The 20564-nt window shown below is 37.4% G+C and overlaps 1 protein-coding gene across 23 annotated transcripts in view; it reads right to left on the reverse strand.

The window, feature by feature from the left end:
- Nucleotides 1-20564, reverse strand: part of Ptpmeg2 (Protein tyrosine phosphatase Meg2) — a 191220-nt gene that overhangs the window by 103509 nt on the left and 67147 nt on the right. For 7 of the 23 annotated variants that reach the window (XM_067087952.1, XM_067087941.1, XM_067087948.1 and 4 more), the window contains one exon: nt 18949-19001. The exons of 14 other annotated variants lie outside the window; for them this stretch is intronic. In XM_067087952.1, the coding sequence (XP_066944053.1) occupies nt 18949-18990 (42 nt within the window). In that variant the 5' untranslated portion in view covers nt 18991-19001. Of the gene's footprint in view, nt 1-7288; nt 7689-15533; nt 15570-18948; nt 19002-20564 lie in introns of those variants that run through there. 2 more of the 23 variants (XM_067087953.1, XM_067087949.1) reach the window with 2 other exon arrangements.

Consider the following 20564-nt stretch of genomic DNA (forward strand, 5'->3'; position numbering starts at 1 on the left):
TCGGGTGGGATGATAACATGCCTGATAGAAATTCCCCACTGTTTAACATCTGAAGGAAAAATAAAGACGATACTGCAAGCGTGATTTGAAGAATGTAAAGGGAACCCAGGAAAAACTGAGAGAGAGAGAGAGAGAGAGAGAGAGAGAGAGAGAGAGAGAGAGAGAGAGAGAGAGAGAGAGAGAGAGAGAGAGAGAGAGAGAATGTTGTACAAATATATAAGAGGCTCAAGAGTAAAAGAAGTAAAAGCTTTGCCCACAACTGGGAAAAACAAGAAATGACTTTGCCGACATCTGGGAACACAATATATAAATTTAATACAATTAGAAACTACTGCAATATTATGCAAACCCATTTACAGAACAGGGAACGTGACATCGTTAGTTTGCAGTTCCCTTTCTCGGGGTCTGGATTCCTTTCAGCTCAAAGACTGGCTCCCTCAATTTCATTACCTTATCTTTTTTGTTCCTTCGGCGAGATCAAGGATCAAGCTTACACCATTTCAGTTTCTCTTACAATCATCCACCAATACAGCAGTAGTAAATTTAAAATTATGATATGCAAAAATATCAATGGTTTTACATACCCTTGGGGTTTTTCTTTGTTTGTGACACTGATCGCACTGACAGTAAATAATAACGGCAGCACCGGAGTACAAGACCAAACATAAACTTTTGCTGCATAATTCAAAATGTGCACACTTTAAAAAGAGGTCCTCAACGTAGAAGGCATCCCAGTGAAGCAATCAACAGCAAATTACATAATACAAAAGCAAAGGTTAAAACAGATTCACGTTACGACATAATCATGACCTGCAGGCTCACATTAAGAACACCCAATCATAGTTGGTAAAATCCAAAGCAAGGAGAGGAGAATCTCTCTTTACTTTGGCAACATCATTCTGTTCAGAAAGGAGACACAATATTCTACTGAAGAGTGACTGACAGGGCGATGGACGAAACAGACACAGATCTCGAAGTCATGATGAACTCTGAAACCTTACAAAGCCAGGACAAAAGTCTGAAGAACAAAACGCACACGAACACAATATCCGCTTATATGGAAGTTTTCGAGTTCATCTTTTTCAGACCATATAATGACAAGCATTGATTGCATGCACATCCAGAATTTTTCATCGTAAAATAAAACTCAAAGTACAAAGAAAATTAAATCAATCAAAAAGAAAAATAAAACGCTTCCGATTTACATCAAAGGCCAGCTTCACAACAAAAAAATAAAACAGCATCAGAAGTGATGTTTACCATTCCCACACTTGCTAGTCTTGTCAAAAGGATGTGTATCCGCATCCTTTCACAAATAAAGCCCCGCTCTGACGTTTTAATCTATTCCAACTCCTGTACCGCATGGCGTGATGCTGAGAGCCTACGCAATGGATATATCGAAATGAAAGGGAAAAAAAATCATTGACTGCCTACACACAAATGGGGATGCAAATGCACATTTATATCTGGATAAAACAAATGGTTTATATGTTGTAAACGTACTGCTTTATGGGAAGTCAAAAGACCTGACAGCTCGAATCCATGAGATAAAACATCGTTAACAAGACTATAAGACTTGCCTCTAGAGACTACAAAGAATAACCTCTACTTTCGATGCAACAAAAAATTATCGAAGCTAAAAGTTCTATGTTACTAAATAATAAATAAATATATATAATATATAATATAAAATATATAATATATATAATATATAATATAATATAAAATATATATATATATATAATATATAATATACATACATACATATATATATATATATATATATATATATATATATATATATATATATATATATATATATTATATATATATATATGCATGCAAAATACGCATGCGATTCCCTAACCTACTAGTATGTCATAATTATTGATAGAGATAAATGTATTCAGACATGTAATGTAATCGACTATGCTGTAACTACGCACGTTTCTCCTTTTCTCCATGTAATGCACAGATAAATGCTGTCAGATTCACACCTAACAGAAAGCAGCCATAGCAACTCTTAGCCCTTCCAACAACGTGTTATTTTCGTGGTCTTTGTCACAATATTAAGGCCGTCGTTATTTGAATCGAGTGAAGGGAAGTCATTTTTATCAGTTCAAACTGCTGATAACAAACCTGGTCAGATGTAAAAACCCTCCAAGTGTTAGCCCCCGCCTTGATACGCACAGATCAGCGGAAGAGCAAATGTAGGTCATACTTGGACCAAACTAAGGTACGCTTGGCCCTCCATTCAAACTAGAACCAATCAGTGCCTGGCCCGAGAAAAAAAAAAATGCACACCACACCTGTCTAACCGTATGAGAACCATATTGTAATACATATTTGAGGGAGCCCTCTATGCTATTTAATGAGTTTCATGGTAAATAAAAAAAACTCTTTAATGGTTTCATTACCAGCCACCTTAACACTTAATACAAACATATTGGCCGAGAAGTAGACTTATATTCTTTACGTAATTCTGATTAATGTTACAACCTAATGAGTCGTTATTTTGTGTAATTAATCATTTGTGCATCTGGAACTGGTCCCATCTCGTGCAAAAAGCCATATTTTTTCTGCTACTATATCTGTGTGCTCACTTATTATGGTGACTTCATGATCTATTATTGGTTTTCATAATGTTTAAATAAACGTCCTTTTCATTATGTTCATGCATACCACTTAAGAGTTCGTCATTGTTATTTACTTTCGTGCGTTTTTATTGCCTTAATTAACTGTATGCGTGTCATTAACAGCACTACTCCCGTTCATTAAAAAGACCAAAACTAGCGCTGTCTTGGTCTCTTTTTTTTCTTGTTAATGTGACTTCACATATTCTAAGTACATGTTAAACTTTTATGGAGTTGATAATAGCTTACTTATGTAACTGAATAAGTTAAAAGGGTGTATCACTTTTCCAATTTATTTAAACCCAAGTACAACTTAGTTACTTTATAATTTTTTTTTACTGAATTATTACTGAAAGGGTGAGGAAATATGGTGCGACCGTAACAACTGTAAAATGATTATCTTTACGTGAAAGGATAGACTGGTGTATTTTGGGTGGTCTGCTTTTGCGGAAAGAATGGAGAATGGCAGGTTGGCGCAAAGGACGTAAAATTCGGAAATGAGAGGAAGGGAAGAGGAAGACCTAGAAAGTCCAGGATACTCGACGTGAGAAGTGTTGGAAAAGGTCCTAAGATCCACGAAGCACTACTCTGCCTGCAGGATACAGACCTATGATTGTGCGTGAGGCTGATCTGACAGACAGCCGATGAACTTTCTGTCATGTTGCGGAAGTTTTCTGCACTGGTGTTCTTACACGATTAAGCAATTTCAGTATGGATGCGGATATAACCCTTGTGTTGCATGTTACTCTGAGGCTTGATGTTAACGAAAATGCACATACACCTATGAAAACATACGTACATACATATATCTACATGGATATATATATATATATATATATATATATATATATATATATATATATATATATATATATATATATATATATATATGCTATACATACATATATCTACATAACATACATGCTTACATACATACATCTACATGGAGATATATATATATATATATATATATATATATATATATATATATATATATATATATGTGTGTGTGTGTGTGTGTGTGTGTGTGTGTGTGTGTGTGTGTGTGTGTGTGTAATACTTATAAGTTTTAATTTGCAGAAACACAACACACTTTATAAGTCATAAATTCACATACCATCCTTAATAATCGTAATTGAGCCATTACTTCCCTTCACTTTGCATGAAAACCTGGAATCCACTCTCTCTCTCTCTCTCTCTCTCTCTCTCTCTCTCTCTCTCTCTCTCTCTCTCTCTCTCTCTCTCTCTGTGCACGCACATTCACGCACACGAACGGAAGTTCTTCCTTGTTACGCACACACGCAATTACAAGGAAACTTTTTCAAACAGCCAACCCCAAAACTTGGCACTCTATCAAAACTCAGTAATCCTCGTTCCCCTTCAAAGCATTAAAAACTAAAATAACATACTTCTAGAGAGAGAGAGAGAGAGAGAGAGAGAGAGAGAGAGAGAGAGAGAGAGAGAGAGAGAGAGAGAGAGAGAGATCCACATTTCGCTTCGAGGAAGCGAAAATGATCCACATACGTAGCAGCAACCACCAAGCTGTAACACGAGGCCTCACCGGAAATGTGGCAGGGACCAGTTTATGAGAGAGAGAGAGAGAGAGAGAGAGAGAGAGAGAGAGAGAGAGAGAGAGAGAGAGAGAGAGAGAGAGAGAGAGGGGGGGATTTTTTTTTATGGACTATGAAAGACCGCCACCTACGTATATCACAACAGTGCTGCTGAAATCGACAATTTATTCAGCCCCGCATAAACAGCTAAAACCCGAAAACAAAACTTCAAGCAGAACTGAATATATCCACTTTTAAAACTAAAATGCTGCACCCATTCCAGAGTAAACATTCGACTGCCTTTCTCCAGTGGAAGTTGTCGAGCATGTATTTGTTTTTTTTTTTTTTTTTTTTTAATGACTGTAAAAATTAATATAACTACCATCTCTCTCTTTCTCTCTCCCTCTCTCTCTCTCTCTCTGGTCAGTATCTTTGTAGCAATGCCTTGACAATTTTCCTTTCCGGTAACTTTATTCACAATCAATCCCATAACACAAACAGCTCTCTCAAGCATAATGAAATCACTCATACTGGACAGAGAGAGAGAGAGAGAGAGAGAGAGAGAGAGAGAGAGAGAGAGAGAGAGAGAGAGAGAGAGAGAGAGAGAAACTAATAAGGAGAAAGTTCTTTCGTTTCCCCTCGCCCTTGTTTTCCCCTCTCTTGAAGCTCCCCTCAAATTCCATTCAGAACCCCGTAACAAGATCCACACTCCCTCCTCCACAGCATACCTGGGGCGTTCCTCGTGAATAGTCCCGCGACATAAAACTGCCATAAGTTCTTCCAAGAAAACAACAAATGATTGGTTAAATGCGACGAGAGAGAGAGAGAGAGAGAGAGAGAGAGAGCGAAAATCTTAGAGGAACTATAACTACAATAAGCTATAAAACAACGCTGATTTTAAGCTGAAGAACAAAGACCTGCAACGACAACGCAATAGGTTAGTCTACTCTATTCCCATTTATTACTTTCCATAACATTCCTCTCTTTCGGTATACCAGACAACGAGGTTCTCTTCTATCCCACTAAATCGCAAGGCCTCTTAAAACCGACGTTCTCTCAACCTGAAGGCGACGTAATACGGCGAAGCCCAGCGAGGGGCGGATAAACACCTACCTACCTCTACCCCTCGTCATCCCCACACAAAAGACTCCCCTTATAGAGGAATGCTTGCTGATATGGTTGGCGTCCACGCCACCGAAACTAACCCTAACGACAGAAGTGCACCCAAAAGCCCTAGAGAGAGAGAGAGAGAGAGAGAGAGAGAGAGAGAGAGAGAGAGAGAGAGAGAGAGAGAGAGAGGCCACGTTATTGAAAGAACAGAAACTTCAACTGGGAAAAAAACACAAATTATTTTTGTGTCGTTCGAACAAACCGGTTCGTTATTCAGAGCGCACCTCCAATTACTGGATATATTTCCAGTGCAGAGGCGCGCGTGCGCACCATTTCCCCTTTCTTTGAGAGAGAGAGAGAGAGAGAGAGAGAGAGAGAGAGAGAGAGAGAGAGAGAGAGAGAGAGAGATAGTGGAAGTGCATTAAAACCGCGAATCAATACCGCTCCATATAGAGGGAAGAGAAAGCTGGAGAGGGGAAAATCGCTCCCCTCTCCATGGAAACAAAATCGAGGGAAACCTGGCGTAAGACGATGACGTCGCACGCGCAAAATACAATAAGACGCAAAGTAAAACATCAACTACATCCAATAATCCGTATTTCAGGCGGACACCAATGAAGCAAAGTTACTTCCAAATTTCGATACCGGCCTTGCAAAAAAAAAAAAAAAAATAAACAAAAAACTAAAATTATTTCTGGGTTTGATATCAAAACAGCTGTTTCAAACGAAATACTTATGAGAGAGAGAGAGAGAGAGAGAGAGAGAGAGAGAGAGAGAGAGAGAGAGATCTGGTATGATATAAAACTAGCTGTTCAGAAACAAAATACCGTACTTCTAACGAGAGAGAGAGAGAGAGAGAGAGAGAGAGAGAGAGAGAGAGAGAGAGAGAGAAAGAGAGAGAGAGAGAGAGAGAGCCTGAATAGCGGAAGAACTTGATGTCCTTTGTCTTATAGCATTTAGTGTTGCAATAAATATGTGGGATTTCTGAACACTTGACCAAATACAGTAGAGGCAAGGGTAAGGCTTCACGTGGACTTACGGAATCCTCTCTTAACCTATCAATGCATTATGTACGTGGCTTCGGTCTTACCAGGCACACAGCTGACAATTTGCAGATTCTAACAAAACTGCACTCCAGGTACAACTAGTACGTTAGTCAGTCACAATAATAATGTCTACAAAAAAACTGAGTTTTTTTCGTAACCACTAACACTATTAAATTTTGTCGGCACATTATACCAACTTTAAGTTCATTTACTGAACAAGGAAAATAATTTCATTCTAGTTTCACAAAATTAATCAAAATAACAATTACTGAGAAGTATCAGCATAATAGAAAAAAGAACAAAAAGAAAGGAAATGACCAGCATACTTCAAAGCCATGACATATTGCCTACAAAGAATCAAACGACCCCATCCCACACCCGACGAAAAGGTCACAACTAAATATGGATCATTATTCACTACTGCTGATTATGCTTTTCTTCCGTAGGGAAGGAATTTAGTAAAAAAATACATTAAAAATCTCATAATCACCGTATGGAAGAAAAAATGGGGAGAGTCAGTTATTACAGTGAATAATTGTTAAAAACAACGACTGACACACAGTCGATTTCCCGGAACGCCTTACAGCTGAATATTCTTATCTTACGCAACTTGCTTCCGAACGGAAAGATGGATAACCCTAAAACGCAAGACATGCAGAGTAACCCAGCCTATAACTTTCATCAAATTCACGGAATGACTTTAGTAAAGGACACGTCTTTCTAGAAAGGCGAAGCACAAAAATATATAAACTCAGTTCTAATGAAAATAAGCAATGGCAGACAATTTTTGTCGTTCCCAGAAACCGCAATCTTTCAAGGACAACATTTGCGTTTTTGGCTCCATATTATGCCATGAGAACCTCTTTATTGTCCTAATGATAAAATCAAAACTGCACGCACACACACACACACACACACGCTGTAACATAAAGAAGCACCAAGAACTGACCTGTTTAAAACAGCCGACGGATCCACAGAGCACCATCGTTGTTTATGCCTTCGTTTTCCGCCTTCATGGAGTCATCCGAATAGTAACCTATGAGTCACGACCAGTCCCTCGGTATATTTAATTTTTGCCTCTATCTCTTTTCCTGTTTGATATCGAGTTCGCCGATTTCAGAAATACACACTGGTGGCACACGCCAGCGGTGGGGGGATAACAGGTGCGCCTGATTTACCTGTAATATTTTTGTTTTTCTGTCCGTTGGGCCACCGCAAACGCACACACACACACACACTTCCAGTTTACTCGAGTTCAAACTGGAGTTCAATGGTTTATAATTATCCTAGATTTTATGTTCAATACACTGTTACTGATGCACGGAACGCAATTCTTAGGCATTCGTACCCTAGTCAAAAGAGGAATTTCGAAAAATGAGCGTGTGTTTCATACAATATAATTATGGTTTATATATAGATATATAGGATTTGCTCGCCTGCAAACCCAAACGAGTGCTTACAGACATACATACACATAAATACAGTATATATATATATATATGTATGTATATATATGTATATAATAAATATATATATATATATATATATAAATAAAATTCAAAAATTTCACTAACCCCTTCCTAACGTGTAGCAAAAGAACAAGAGACAGGAGCCACGTTAACCAGTATTTCCGTGAAAAAATGTAGAAAAATATAAAGTTGACACGGTCCTAAGAATCAATATCCCGTACAAAAAGAAAAGGCCATTTACTGTCAATTTAACAAATCAGTAACTCCGAAAGTAGTACATACTGCACACAGAGAGCTCTTGATTAGAAGAAATTATATCAGAAATCAATTACTCCCACGTAACTTTTTAGACACACGCACACAGAAAGTCAGTCTTGTACAAAACGAAGGCCGTGTCGCCACCGTCTTTTCAGAGGAGTAAAACCCATTGTCACGACAGACCATTCATCAAAGGTATGGGTGCTCACGTCGGAAAACGTCAACAGCAAGCCTTTCTTGCGTTCAAAGGACGGATTAAATGAGACTAAAATGCGATCCCCTATTCCTCCGTAGTTCTTCTAGGCCGCGCAAACTCCGTACACGACCACAGAATCACGTTCACGATCCCCAAATAGCTTTTAGCTCTGAATAGCCCGGAATAGCACAGCAAGTAAATGAGAAATGGAAAACAAATCTTGTTACAGGGAAAAGAATTCATAACAAATAAACAAGTGAAAAATGAGCCGAAGTTTCTTCGGCGCAATCGAGTTTTCTGTACTCTGTATAATCAAGGCCACCGAAAATAGATCTGTCTTTCGGTGGTCTCCGTATAATGCTATATGAGCAGCGCCCCATGAAACTTTAACCACGGCCCGGTGGTGGCCTGACCTATATCGTTGGCAGAAGCACGTTTATGGCTAACTTTAACCTTAAATAAAATAAAAACTACTAAGGTTAGTGGGCGGCAATTTTTTTTTTTTTTATGACTGGAGGGTGAATGATCAACATACCAATTTGCGGCCCTCTAGCCTCAGTAGTTTTTAAGACCTGAGGGCGGACAGAATTAAGTGCGGACGGACAGACAAAGCCGGCACAATAAATTTCTTTTACAGAAAACTACAACGAGACAGGGGAAAGAAAATCAAGAAACAATTCTCTCATAAGACGCATACTAAAGCAAAGGGAAGGATAAGCAATACTAAACGGAGACATCGGAAGAAGAGGGGAAAGAGAACGAAAGAAAAATAAGATAAGTGTACAATGATAAAAAAGATATGAGGTCTTCAATCTATTTACTCAGGTCCTGAATACTTGCACCTGTCTAAATAATATTCCTCTCAGGAGAGCTGGTTCATCGCATTTTAACCACATTCCTTATTCTTTCATAATCTATCGTTCGCGTTTCCCTTAAAAAATTTTTTTAGCCTAGTTTGGGGTCCAGTGTTGACAATCGACCTACATAGGCTTAATATCAACGTGAAAATGCGTAATAAATTTCATACGAACGAACTTAGGCCAAAATTCAAAACGTGAATTTTTTTTTTATTTGACATAAAAGCCCAAATTTCAAAACGTGGTAGTTTTTCACTGACATAAAAGCTCTATTGTTGGTGCTTTCGCTATAAATGAAATAGCACTCATGACGATTCCATTACAACACACCCGTGCAACAGGACACAATCTAACTACAAAATGTATAACATACAACCACCACAACATTTAGGAAAACATTCCCTAACACCATTTCACGAAACAAATCGAAAGCAAACCACTCCGTGAAATATGCAATGAGTTTTAATCAACACAAAACATAATATTTACCCAACAAGCAATATCATCAAGCAAAACATCAGCGCTAACTTCATCTCCCAAATTACACAAAACGATCGACCCTTCAGTAAACATCCACAAAATGAAAAATTTCATAAAGAGGATTAAAAAAAAATCCGCATCATCTTTTCCTCTTCATAAGAAACAGTTCTTCACTGTTGATACCATGACGTCTACACCCACGTCACTTCCGGAGGGGATACGAAGGGGCCCTCTGCCTAAAGCAACCACAAACCCTTCTTGTTCCTCCAAACATATAAACCCTTTCGCTTTTTTTTTTTTTATTTCGTTGGTTCTCATTCAATTCTCAATTCCTTCGATCGAGAACGAACGAAACGGCTCCCCCGTGGGCCTATATTCCTGAGCCAAGAGACCACTGCAGTGGAAGATTACAGCATCCTGTCGACTACCACCAATGACAACCGGGCTTCGTCAACTGTCTCCAACAAATATTCGTATTATATGTACTCTTGGTCTCCGATACAAGATAATAAGCTGTTCTAAAAGCAAGAGTCCGTGCTAATGTAATGTCGGCTCAATCTTGAACAACAGCAACGGATCCAGGCATTGTGATAATTAATTCCCGGGCCTCTTTGCAACTTTCGTCCCTCTTTTCTTACAGTTTTTCTAAGGAACTTCAATTTCACTCCCCTAACTTATGAGCTAATATGAACTATTTTTTTTATTTAATCTACCCACTTTAAAACTATCTCCTAAATAATGGAATACATCCGCTTTCGTCACGTATCACTCTCCAGTTTCCTTTAAAATTAAACCTTCAGTAATATAGTTTTTTTTTCTTGCACAAATTAATTTGATCTTCTATGACACTAACCCTACAAACCACTCATAAGTTAACCACAGGTCAACCTTTCTTCGAAATACGAATAACCCTAATAAATACATGAAACTTTTTCACTGGGGCATATTGCCTTATTCACTTTTCCATTCTTCTACACATCAATTTTACGATATTGTATACTACTACAACCACGTTCATTCTAAATATCACTTTCATGCTTTAGTAAAACCAGATTTCATTCCACTACCATTCTCACGTTTAGAAAATGTTAGCAATACCTTCCTCAAATATGAATACTATCTCCACATTACGAATATCTTCTTCCATTTCTCTAAACAATCCCTTTGTTCTATAATCATGATGTTTACATTTCTTCCAGTTCCTGAAGAATTCGACAATCCTTTCTTTATAAGTACTGACCCTGGCTTCTTTTTTAACACACACACATATATATACACACAAAATACATATATATGTATATGTAATGTATGTATAAGTATAATGTATATATATACATACATATATATATATATATATATATATATATATATATATATATATATATATATATATATATATATATATATATATATATATATATATATATATATATATATATATATACATAACTAACCTTTAACAAGGTCTTGGCCATCTGAACTGTTACAAATATGTATGAAATGACGTTTACTGCTTCTAAACACTTACAGCTTTATGAATCTCTCTCTCTCTCTCTCTCTCTCTCTCTCTCTCTCTCTCTCTCTCTCTCTCTCTCTCTCTCTTCACATTAGTGTTCTTGTGTCTGGACATTACAACGGCCCTCTATTTGGCAGTTTTATCAGAGCCCTTTTGTTTACAATGACAGCTTCCTTCCTAATTGTCCGGTCTTCCTTTGATGTCTTCAAATCTCTTTGCATTAGGAACTGTGTGACTCACGTTATATGAGAGAGAGAGAGAGAGAGAGAGAGAGAGAGAGAGAGAGAGAGAGAGAGAGAGAGAAGAATTTCTTAAGAGTTAGGTAACGTATTAATAAACGCCCCCAAAAATCCAGGTGAAAACAATTCACTACATTAACCAAACCAAAAAACAAAAAAAAAAAAAACAACAAAACAAGTAGAAAACAAGCACAAGGAAGCCATTCGTACAAGTAAAAATCAATATCCAAGATAACGTTTTGAAACCTTAAAGAAATGATGAGTCAGCACAAAAAGAAAAGGAAGGCAACATCATAGATACGTTTAATAGATTATTCACTGGTCTCTGTAAACTGGCGTCGCAACTACTATGGTTATTCCCCTGGACAGTAAAAGAGGAAGTGATGTAAGGAGGAAGGTAAACAGTTGGCAGTTAAGAGCAGACAGCATATGCAGCATGACTGGTAGCCTCATTAGCAAAGGCAGCAGATGTCTAAACCACTTTACCCAACAGTTATTATTCCAACAGTCTATTTCTCCTCAGACAATCTCTCTCTCTCTCTCTCTCTCTCTCTCTCTCTCTCTCTCTCTCTCTCTCTCTCTCTATATATATATATATATATATATATATATATATATATATATATATATATATATATATATATATATATATATATATATATATATAGCTCCATTCGATTGATCATGACACTATAGCCTATAAAAGAAAATGTTCCACACACGAAGCTACTATTCAATCACTGGCACTATAGTCCTCATATCACTGTACCAGATATGAATAAGCTGTTTTTCAGGTTTAGCATACTGGAGGAAAATTAGCAAGAGCACTAAAGATAACACAACGGCTTGTACGTGTGAAAAATTTTATCAATGCATTGCATTCTCTATCTACCATCTTCCAATTATCTACCTATGCGTAAATCAACATTCACCTACACATACAGTTAGGGTGCCATTAGGAGAAAACATTTCAGGTCTATGGGCCAAAAGCCCACATAAAATGTTGGGTCCAACACTCATTAACCTTTTCGAACGAAATCATTATCACTACACGATCAGGGCTCGGCAGGGGTGCCTTGCCTTAAATATAATTTACCTTAAAAGCATTTATACCACAAAAGTTTAAAAATAGGAGATCAATATATGGAAAAACAAAACAAGAATGATTGAAAACCGAAGCCACATGGGCAACATACAATTTTCTCTCTCTCTCTCTCTCTCTCTCTCTCTCTCTCTCTCTCTCTCTCTCTCTCTCTCTCTCCTTTTATCATAATCATGCGTCTAGCAAAATCCACTATATCAACAATTTCGGTCCGGTGCTGACAGGCACATCTGGTGCCAAAACCGAACATGTCCTCTCAAACACAAAACAGCAAAGAAATGGGGAGATACTAAATTACGCGTTATGCAAACGACGCGGTTCGAGAAAATGCTCAGAAATGACGTCCCTCCAGCAATGTTAGACATTCACTCTTATTAAATGGAGAAAGAGAGAGAAAGGAGGGGTTGGGGGTTACTCTGCGTGTTAGAAAAGTCGAATCATTATTATTAAAGAAATGAAAAGTATACGATTCACATTATGCATGTACAGTATATTATAGCATTTCCTAAAATGGATAACAAAGCATTTTATATATATATATATATATATATATGCGTGTGTGCTTGCTTGCTTGCTTAAATTCCTTCAGCTTCGACTCGGTAATCCTGGTAGTCATGCAAGATATCCTACAATCAATCAATTTACCAATCCCTTCATCCTATAACCATAATCCTCTACGAAATATTCCTTTCTTTCTTTAACTCCCGAACCGACTCGGTTCCGTATGGTCAGAAATCAAAGCGCACGTGCACAAACATACGATATTGGCTCATAACACTGTAACTCCCCCCCACTCCCCCTCCCCCATCCTTCCTTTCTTTATATCTTTCGAAGGGCATTGGTAGCGCGTTCAGCTCGTAAACTGAAAGCGCAGCGTTCGATCCTCAAACCGGGCAAACGGGGAGGCGATGTGGAGGCGTTCCATAAAAATCTAATATGCCTCTGACGACTTCAGCGTTTAGGTACCCTGTTGCTGGTTGACTGCTGTGGGCTGTAGAGTGAGAGCTCGAGAGAAGAATCGAAAAAAGACAGACGGAAGTTGTCTAGTACTGCCAAAATGAGGCTTGCTGGTTTAAAATTAGCCGGCTTTAAACCAGCCCAGCCTCTACCTAAAATGTGGTAAGGTGATAAGGGAAATAAGGATTTTTTTAGACTGGGTTAAACCTGACACAAAAACTGAACGATCACATTTACACCAAGAAAACATTAGGGACTCCTCTCAAAGTAATCCTCACACCAGTGGGATGAAACCATTCATATTCTCTTATCAAAAGGTTACTTTTACATCCGTTTCCTGTGAACGCCAGTACGAAAAAGAAGAGCAAAACCCCCTAACTGCGTCGCAAGTGTGAATAATGACCCCCTCGGTTCAATATTATCAAACAGCTTCTACTCTGACTAAAATGACATTCAGTTCAATACCATAATATCTAATGTGTATGGCTTTATAGACGTAATAAAAGATTCAATTAAATTCAATTCAAAAAATCTTCTACAATAAAGGCCGGGAAGGTGAAAAATATCCACAATTTTATTTAGATAAAATTTCTCTGCACAACCTGGAAAAGCTCATGCAAGGTTTTTCTAGGAAGCATCCTCTCTAATCTTACATAATTTTATCGGTATCTGTGTTATCTAGGAGACGGAAATGAACACAGATAGAATAACATTCTAAGTGCTGCAGCTTCGAAGAAATGGCTTATATATCGAGCCATCTGAGAAGCAATACAATGGTTAGCTGTGCTGCTCTCATCCCTACTAAGATATCAAATTTATCTTTACCTTTTAAACTAGAACTACTGTAAGTGGTGGCTTACTTCGATATTTATTGAAGCTAATTACAATCAAGATCGAAAAGTGTCTTGATTGAGATCTTCCATGGGCTTTCTTACAGTAACTTTGTGCTACTCTGTATCATCCTCAATATACCGAGGTGCCTCTAGGTTAGTCTACCGCACTGTCAAATGTTTCTATTGCCTTTTAATTCTGTCAGAATTCCGAATGGCAACGGTATGAATGTTAAACTTTTTAGTCCTGTAAGACTAAATTGCAACTTTACACCGGCATTCGCCAACTATTTACTTCCTTTTATTTTCTGACAGAATTTGTTACGCTAGTTTTAAACACATTTCCGAAACATTTTTTTAAATAAATCAAACAATGTTTTCTAGTGTGAATATATATATAAAATGCATTAGCAACGGGGGGGGGGGGTTAACCAAAAAATATAGGCTGCCACCATGGCCGCGTTTTCTATGCAAACCAACTTTCTGAAGCTGGGTTTATGGTCTCATTCTGTGTGGTTTAGAAACATCCAGCGCACACAGATAGAGAGAGAGAGAGAGAGAGAGAGAGAGAGAGAGAGAGAGAGAGAGAGAGAGAGAGAGAGAGAGAGAGAATGTGGATATTCCGCGAACTAACAATAAAAATAAATCTTAATAACATCAACAATTAGTATTAGTCTATATGAAAAGACGACCAACCTAAAAGAAAAGGCAAATCTTTTAACTACATCTGTATGAGGACGGCTCTTAGCAATTGGAAAAACCACTCGCTCACACACACAGACACTAAAACTCGTAATGTCTTTCCTGACGGGAAGACCTCAGCGGTACAAGTACGGCCATACGAAATCTCACTGGGAAGGAGTCCCACGCTATCTCAAAAGCACATTTCATTCTTAATCAAGAAAGTTTTATTCTTAATCAAGAGTGATGAAACAACACTAATTCGCAGGGGAGAAGGTCCTCTTATTCTCCAAGGCAACGACGTGGGCTTAATGAACTTCGACAGGAGAAGACAGCTAACTGCCCTGAGTCTCTTGAAGGAGGCACTGAAGATGAAGGATGGATCCTTTACCCAGTTTATCTCATTCAAGGCGTCGCGCCGATGATAAAAACGAACTTCGTCCGGAAAAAGAAGTCTATCGCAAGTCAATATCGAGTCACTTGTGGAGATAAAGGCAGCAGCACCGAAGGGCGGCGGCTTCCCTGAAGAGTCCTCTCAATCAAAGTCTTCCCCCTCAGCGCCGTCCCCCTTCCCAACAACACGGATCCACCACCACCACCGACACTCACAGAGGCAGAGCACTTAGTGACTGGCACTGGCTCGTCGCAACCATATGAACGACGAACACGGACACGACCGAACGCGGGCTCGCGCGCGCGCGCGCACCTACATCCAACCCGAAACCCGACTTCGTCTTCTTTTAACCTCAATTAGGGACACCCCAAAAAAGTTCTCTTTTTCTTTTCCAATCAACTCGCCTCTTGCCCAGTCTCCATAACACACCGCTCAACGCTGCCAAGGGCTGACTTGAGAGAGGCTGCTTATTAATTATGAGTTTATTGTGGATGAACCTAACCAGAGAGTTAATGACGCTGCGGATGACCAAGGGGCTCTCTCTCTCTCTCTCTCTCTCTCTCTTCTCTCTCTCTCTCTCTTTCTCTCTCTCTCTCATACCAAGCATTACACACACAAACACACGAGTGTTAGAGAGAGAGAGAGAGAGAGAGAGAGAGAGAGAGAGAGAGAGAGAGAGAGAGAGAGAGAGAGAGCAGTCACAAGCTCATAATTAATAAGTATATATACTGCATATACATACATATACATTACATACACACATATAAAAATATAATATAATATATATACATATATAATATATAATGTATATATGATATATATATATATATATATATATATATATATATATATATATATATATATATATATATATATATATATAATATTTAAATCAGTTTATAAATTTATTCCAACGTATGAATATCATCGGACAGCTTTATTTAATCAGACTCAATAAAATTAACTCTCTCTCTCTCTCTCTCTCTCTCTCTCTCTCTCTCTCTCTCTCTCTCTCTCTCTCTCTCTCTCTCTCTCTACTTGATGAATCCAATCCTATGCAAAAGATCCCCCCTACAGGATGCGGATGAATCCCACATATGGCGTTCATCCCCAGCCAACCCGACTTCCAGACCGAAACGAAGGCCCATCCCAATCGCCCCATATCCACCTCCTCCCGGAAGTGTCACTAAAACGGCTGCTTCCTGCCCACTCACTTCCCAGACCACACCTCTCATTCTTCTCGTGCTTTGCACATGCAGGTACCCTCCGCTATTACAGTGCCAGAGCTATGTGCAAGGTACGAACACCTGTAGAAGGATCGGGAACTGTTCATTTACGGGGATTTTGGCAAACAGATGGATAGATACCATTAGTGAATAAAAGATACCAGGATAATTTCACTCGTATATTAATCTGTAGGTGATTCCAAGGTGGCATCTTTGAAAGGATATATATTTTTAAGAGGTATAGATATAATGGTAGTCCCTGTTACGTATGGCAAATTCAGTATCATTCTAGTTGACAGTATTATAGGAAAGGGAGAAGGTATATGAAACATGCGTATGCACAAGCAAGACAAACATGGAAAAATACAGCATGTCTAGGCACATTATAAGGAGAAAAACGAAAACGTTGCTGCAAAAGAAGCCAGGGAAACTGAATGGGGAAATGAGTAATGAATGGGATTATAACTGATGCGTGAGTATAGAGAACGGCGAACGGAGCATGAAATGACGAATACACGAAGTATGAGGAATGCATAAGCCAAAAAATTTGGAGAATGGGAAGAACGCAAAAACGAAGACTGGATAACGGGAACCACAATCATAGGAGTAAATGTTAAAATAACGAGACAAAATTTACCTATTAATAAAAATGGCATTCAGAGCCTCCTTCCTGTTTCTTTGAAGTCTCTATAAAAGTATATTCAAAATATGGCTATGAGAAAAAATATTATATATATGTAATATATACATATGTTATATATATATATAATATATATATATATGTAATATATACATATATATTACATATATATATACTTATACAGAGAGAGAGAGAGAGAGAGAGAGAGAGAGAGAGAGAGAGAGAGAGAGAGAGAGAGAGAGAGAGAGACTGATTTAGTGTTGAATCAGCATCCACAACCACTTGCAGCATAACATCATTACCAGTTTTAAATCCTTTGATGAGGGAGAAAGGTCTTCCGACAGTGAACAGCCCTTTTCCATCATTACCATAATCATTTCAGCATTACCATCGTCATTTTAAGGCATCGTAAAAAACGCAAATGAAATACAAAATTGAAAAGAGAGCGCCTTTAGTCTGCATTTATATCTACACGAACGACTCCTATTCCGAAACTGCCGGCACAAAACACATTGAACAAACCTCATTCCTTCCAAATCGTTAGGTTAAATGTGTTTTGCAGAAACTCAGGCATGCGAAAGTCCCATGTATGCGGGGTAGCTCCGAGCAAACAAATGCGTCCACATTGATTTAAAAAACCGAATATACTAAGCAACTTTAGATTTTAAAAAATACTCCAACGTCCGTGCAGTTTATATACATTTACATTTACATATACAGTACATACGTGTATATATGCACACATACACATACATACATACATACATATATATATATATATATATATATATATATATATATATATATACATATACATACATACATAAAGGCAAATGCCACGAAGAAAAAAAGAAACAACGGAGTGGTTGCTAGGCCTTTCGACACAACGGTCCTTCACTAGCAGAATGATGAAAAATATAAAAATAAGTTTACAAGAAAGCTCGTAAAATTGACAGGTGACACAGATATATAGCTGAGGATGGGGATTATAAGGAACAGATGAACCAGGAATCCAACACAGTTGAAGAAATAGTGGACCTACCAACACAAAGGTAAATCTTTTGAGAGGTTTTACAAAGTATTAGGTCAATTGGCTCAAAAGCAGGGAAGAATCAATTGAAGGAGTGTACGGAGGAAGAGACTAACCACCAACAATGACCTTGGAATGAATAAGCTGATTAGGCTACATGTTTATAAAAGTACAACGCATTTTCTCCTTTTGGTAAACAATAACAATTTTTGCAAAATGAACATTTTCAAAAAAAAAAAAACTATTAAACATACGAATATATAGACAACATAATGTAAGGTAATTTAATTAGTAATTAGTAACAGGACCTCATTTAAAATGGATGGTATCTAACGGAGCTATTTAGGAAAATTACATGCTTTCCAGGACTTACTGTCCTTATCGTCTGGTAGCCAGACGATGATGAGGACATGCAGTTAGTCCTGGAAAGCATGTAACTTTTACTGAATAAATATCTCCACTAAAAACCACCCAGTTTAAATGAGGTCCTATTATTACTTGTATTAATGCACACAACAACTGTGTAAGTGATAAAGTCTAACATATAAATAAACCAATAAATAAATGAATAAATAAATATACAACTGTGTAAGTGATAAAGTCTAATATATAAATAAATAGATAAATATATATGGAAAATTTGTGTGTGAGAGAGAGAGAGAGAGAGAGAGAGAGAGAGAGAGAGAGAGAGAGAGAGAGAGAGAGAGATACTAAAAACGAGAAGACACACTTACATTAACCAAGTCAGTCCTTACTATCTTTACTGCCGTTATCATCGCACACTCACCTGTGGAAGAGAAGGGACACAACCAATTAGTAAAGTATATCAATATGTCATGAGAGAGAGAAGGGGGGGGGAGGTGAGCACTTGGGAATAAATAAAATATATAAAAACTACAAATCTACAAATTGTGATGATGATAAAATGGGATTTGAACTTTCCATTCCATCCTGTGCTTCACTGCGTCTTGGAAATATCATGAAAATTAATAAAGCAACATTCACCCTGCATCCTGCCCAAGACATACATACGACATGAAAGCTGCACATAGCATGTACAAAAAAAATGGAAGAATTTTACAGACTTTAAACTCCAAACAACAAAGAACCGTAACGAGTAAAAGAAAAAGCAAACCATTATACACTGACAAAAATACAGCAATGAGAAAAACATCAGTAAACCTTATTTCAGTAAGTGACATGGAAATATAATGGAGAAAAACCAAAAGCAATAAGACAGTAGGCGACAAAAGAGTACAAGGGGAAATACAGTAGAGGACGAACGAATACAGTAATAAAAGTAACCGTCAACAAAATTAAAGTAGGTGACGGAGGAATGCATCAATTAAGCATTACAGCAAAGCACCAAGTAATCCCAATGACAAAATGATACAGCAGTGACTAAAATAGTATGAACATTTGTTTTGTATTTCGACCCAATAGCAAATAAAAGCCCAACAATTTAGCCTATCGTCCAGTTACGAATTCTGAGAGCAATAAAGAACACAGTAATAAAATCCAGTAAGACAAAACTAATTAGTGACTTTCCCTGATCTCTTACCGAAAGATAAATGTTTTCAAATCACAGAGGAAAAAAACGCGTTTCTCTCCCGAGAAAAAACGCAATTCTTAATTCCGAAAGCTGTGAAGATGTAGAAATGTTCTTAAAATTTTTATACTTCATACAGCAATAGAGATAAGATTTAAAATATTTCCAGTTTGCCTAAAAATGAAACGAACAAATGCTGTAATTCGCCGAAATCACAAAGATGTTAACATACAGGAAGTTGGACACAAGCAAAATATTCACATTTATACACTATAAGACATATAGCTGTGCGTTTATTTCAGGGAAATTACTTTTACATGACGGTTTAGTCAGCACTGGTTTAATTTTACTTAAAACTAAAACTGAAATGAGGTATACAACAGAAAAACCTTTAATTTCCCTACAATAAATTACCTAACAAGAAAGTCATTTTAATTTATAAAACGTAAACGGATATTTGAATATTCGACAAATGTTCATTTTTTTACATGAATCAAAATTTATACTTATCAAAATCATTTTTCAACATGATCATAAAAATATAATTTTTTTGCCCTGGAATTATAATTCTAGAAATAGCAACGTAAATAATCCCGGAACGAACCTGTCAGTGGACTTTCACATGAGTATTTTGCATAATGATTTCACAGGAGACAAAGCAAAACTACACAATATTACATAAAATTTGTCCAAACCAGCAAACCCGTGTTATCTCAATTGACTCAAACAAACTAAAATATAATCAAAATTGACTCAAACAAGCTAAAATATAATCAAAGAAAACACATCAACACCTAGAAT

Source organism: Macrobrachium rosenbergii, chromosome 44 (genome assembly GCF_040412425.1).
Source record: "Macrobrachium rosenbergii isolate ZJJX-2024 chromosome 44, ASM4041242v1, whole genome shotgun sequence".
Classification (NCBI taxonomy): Eukaryota; Metazoa; Arthropoda; class Malacostraca; order Decapoda; family Palaemonidae; genus Macrobrachium; species Macrobrachium rosenbergii.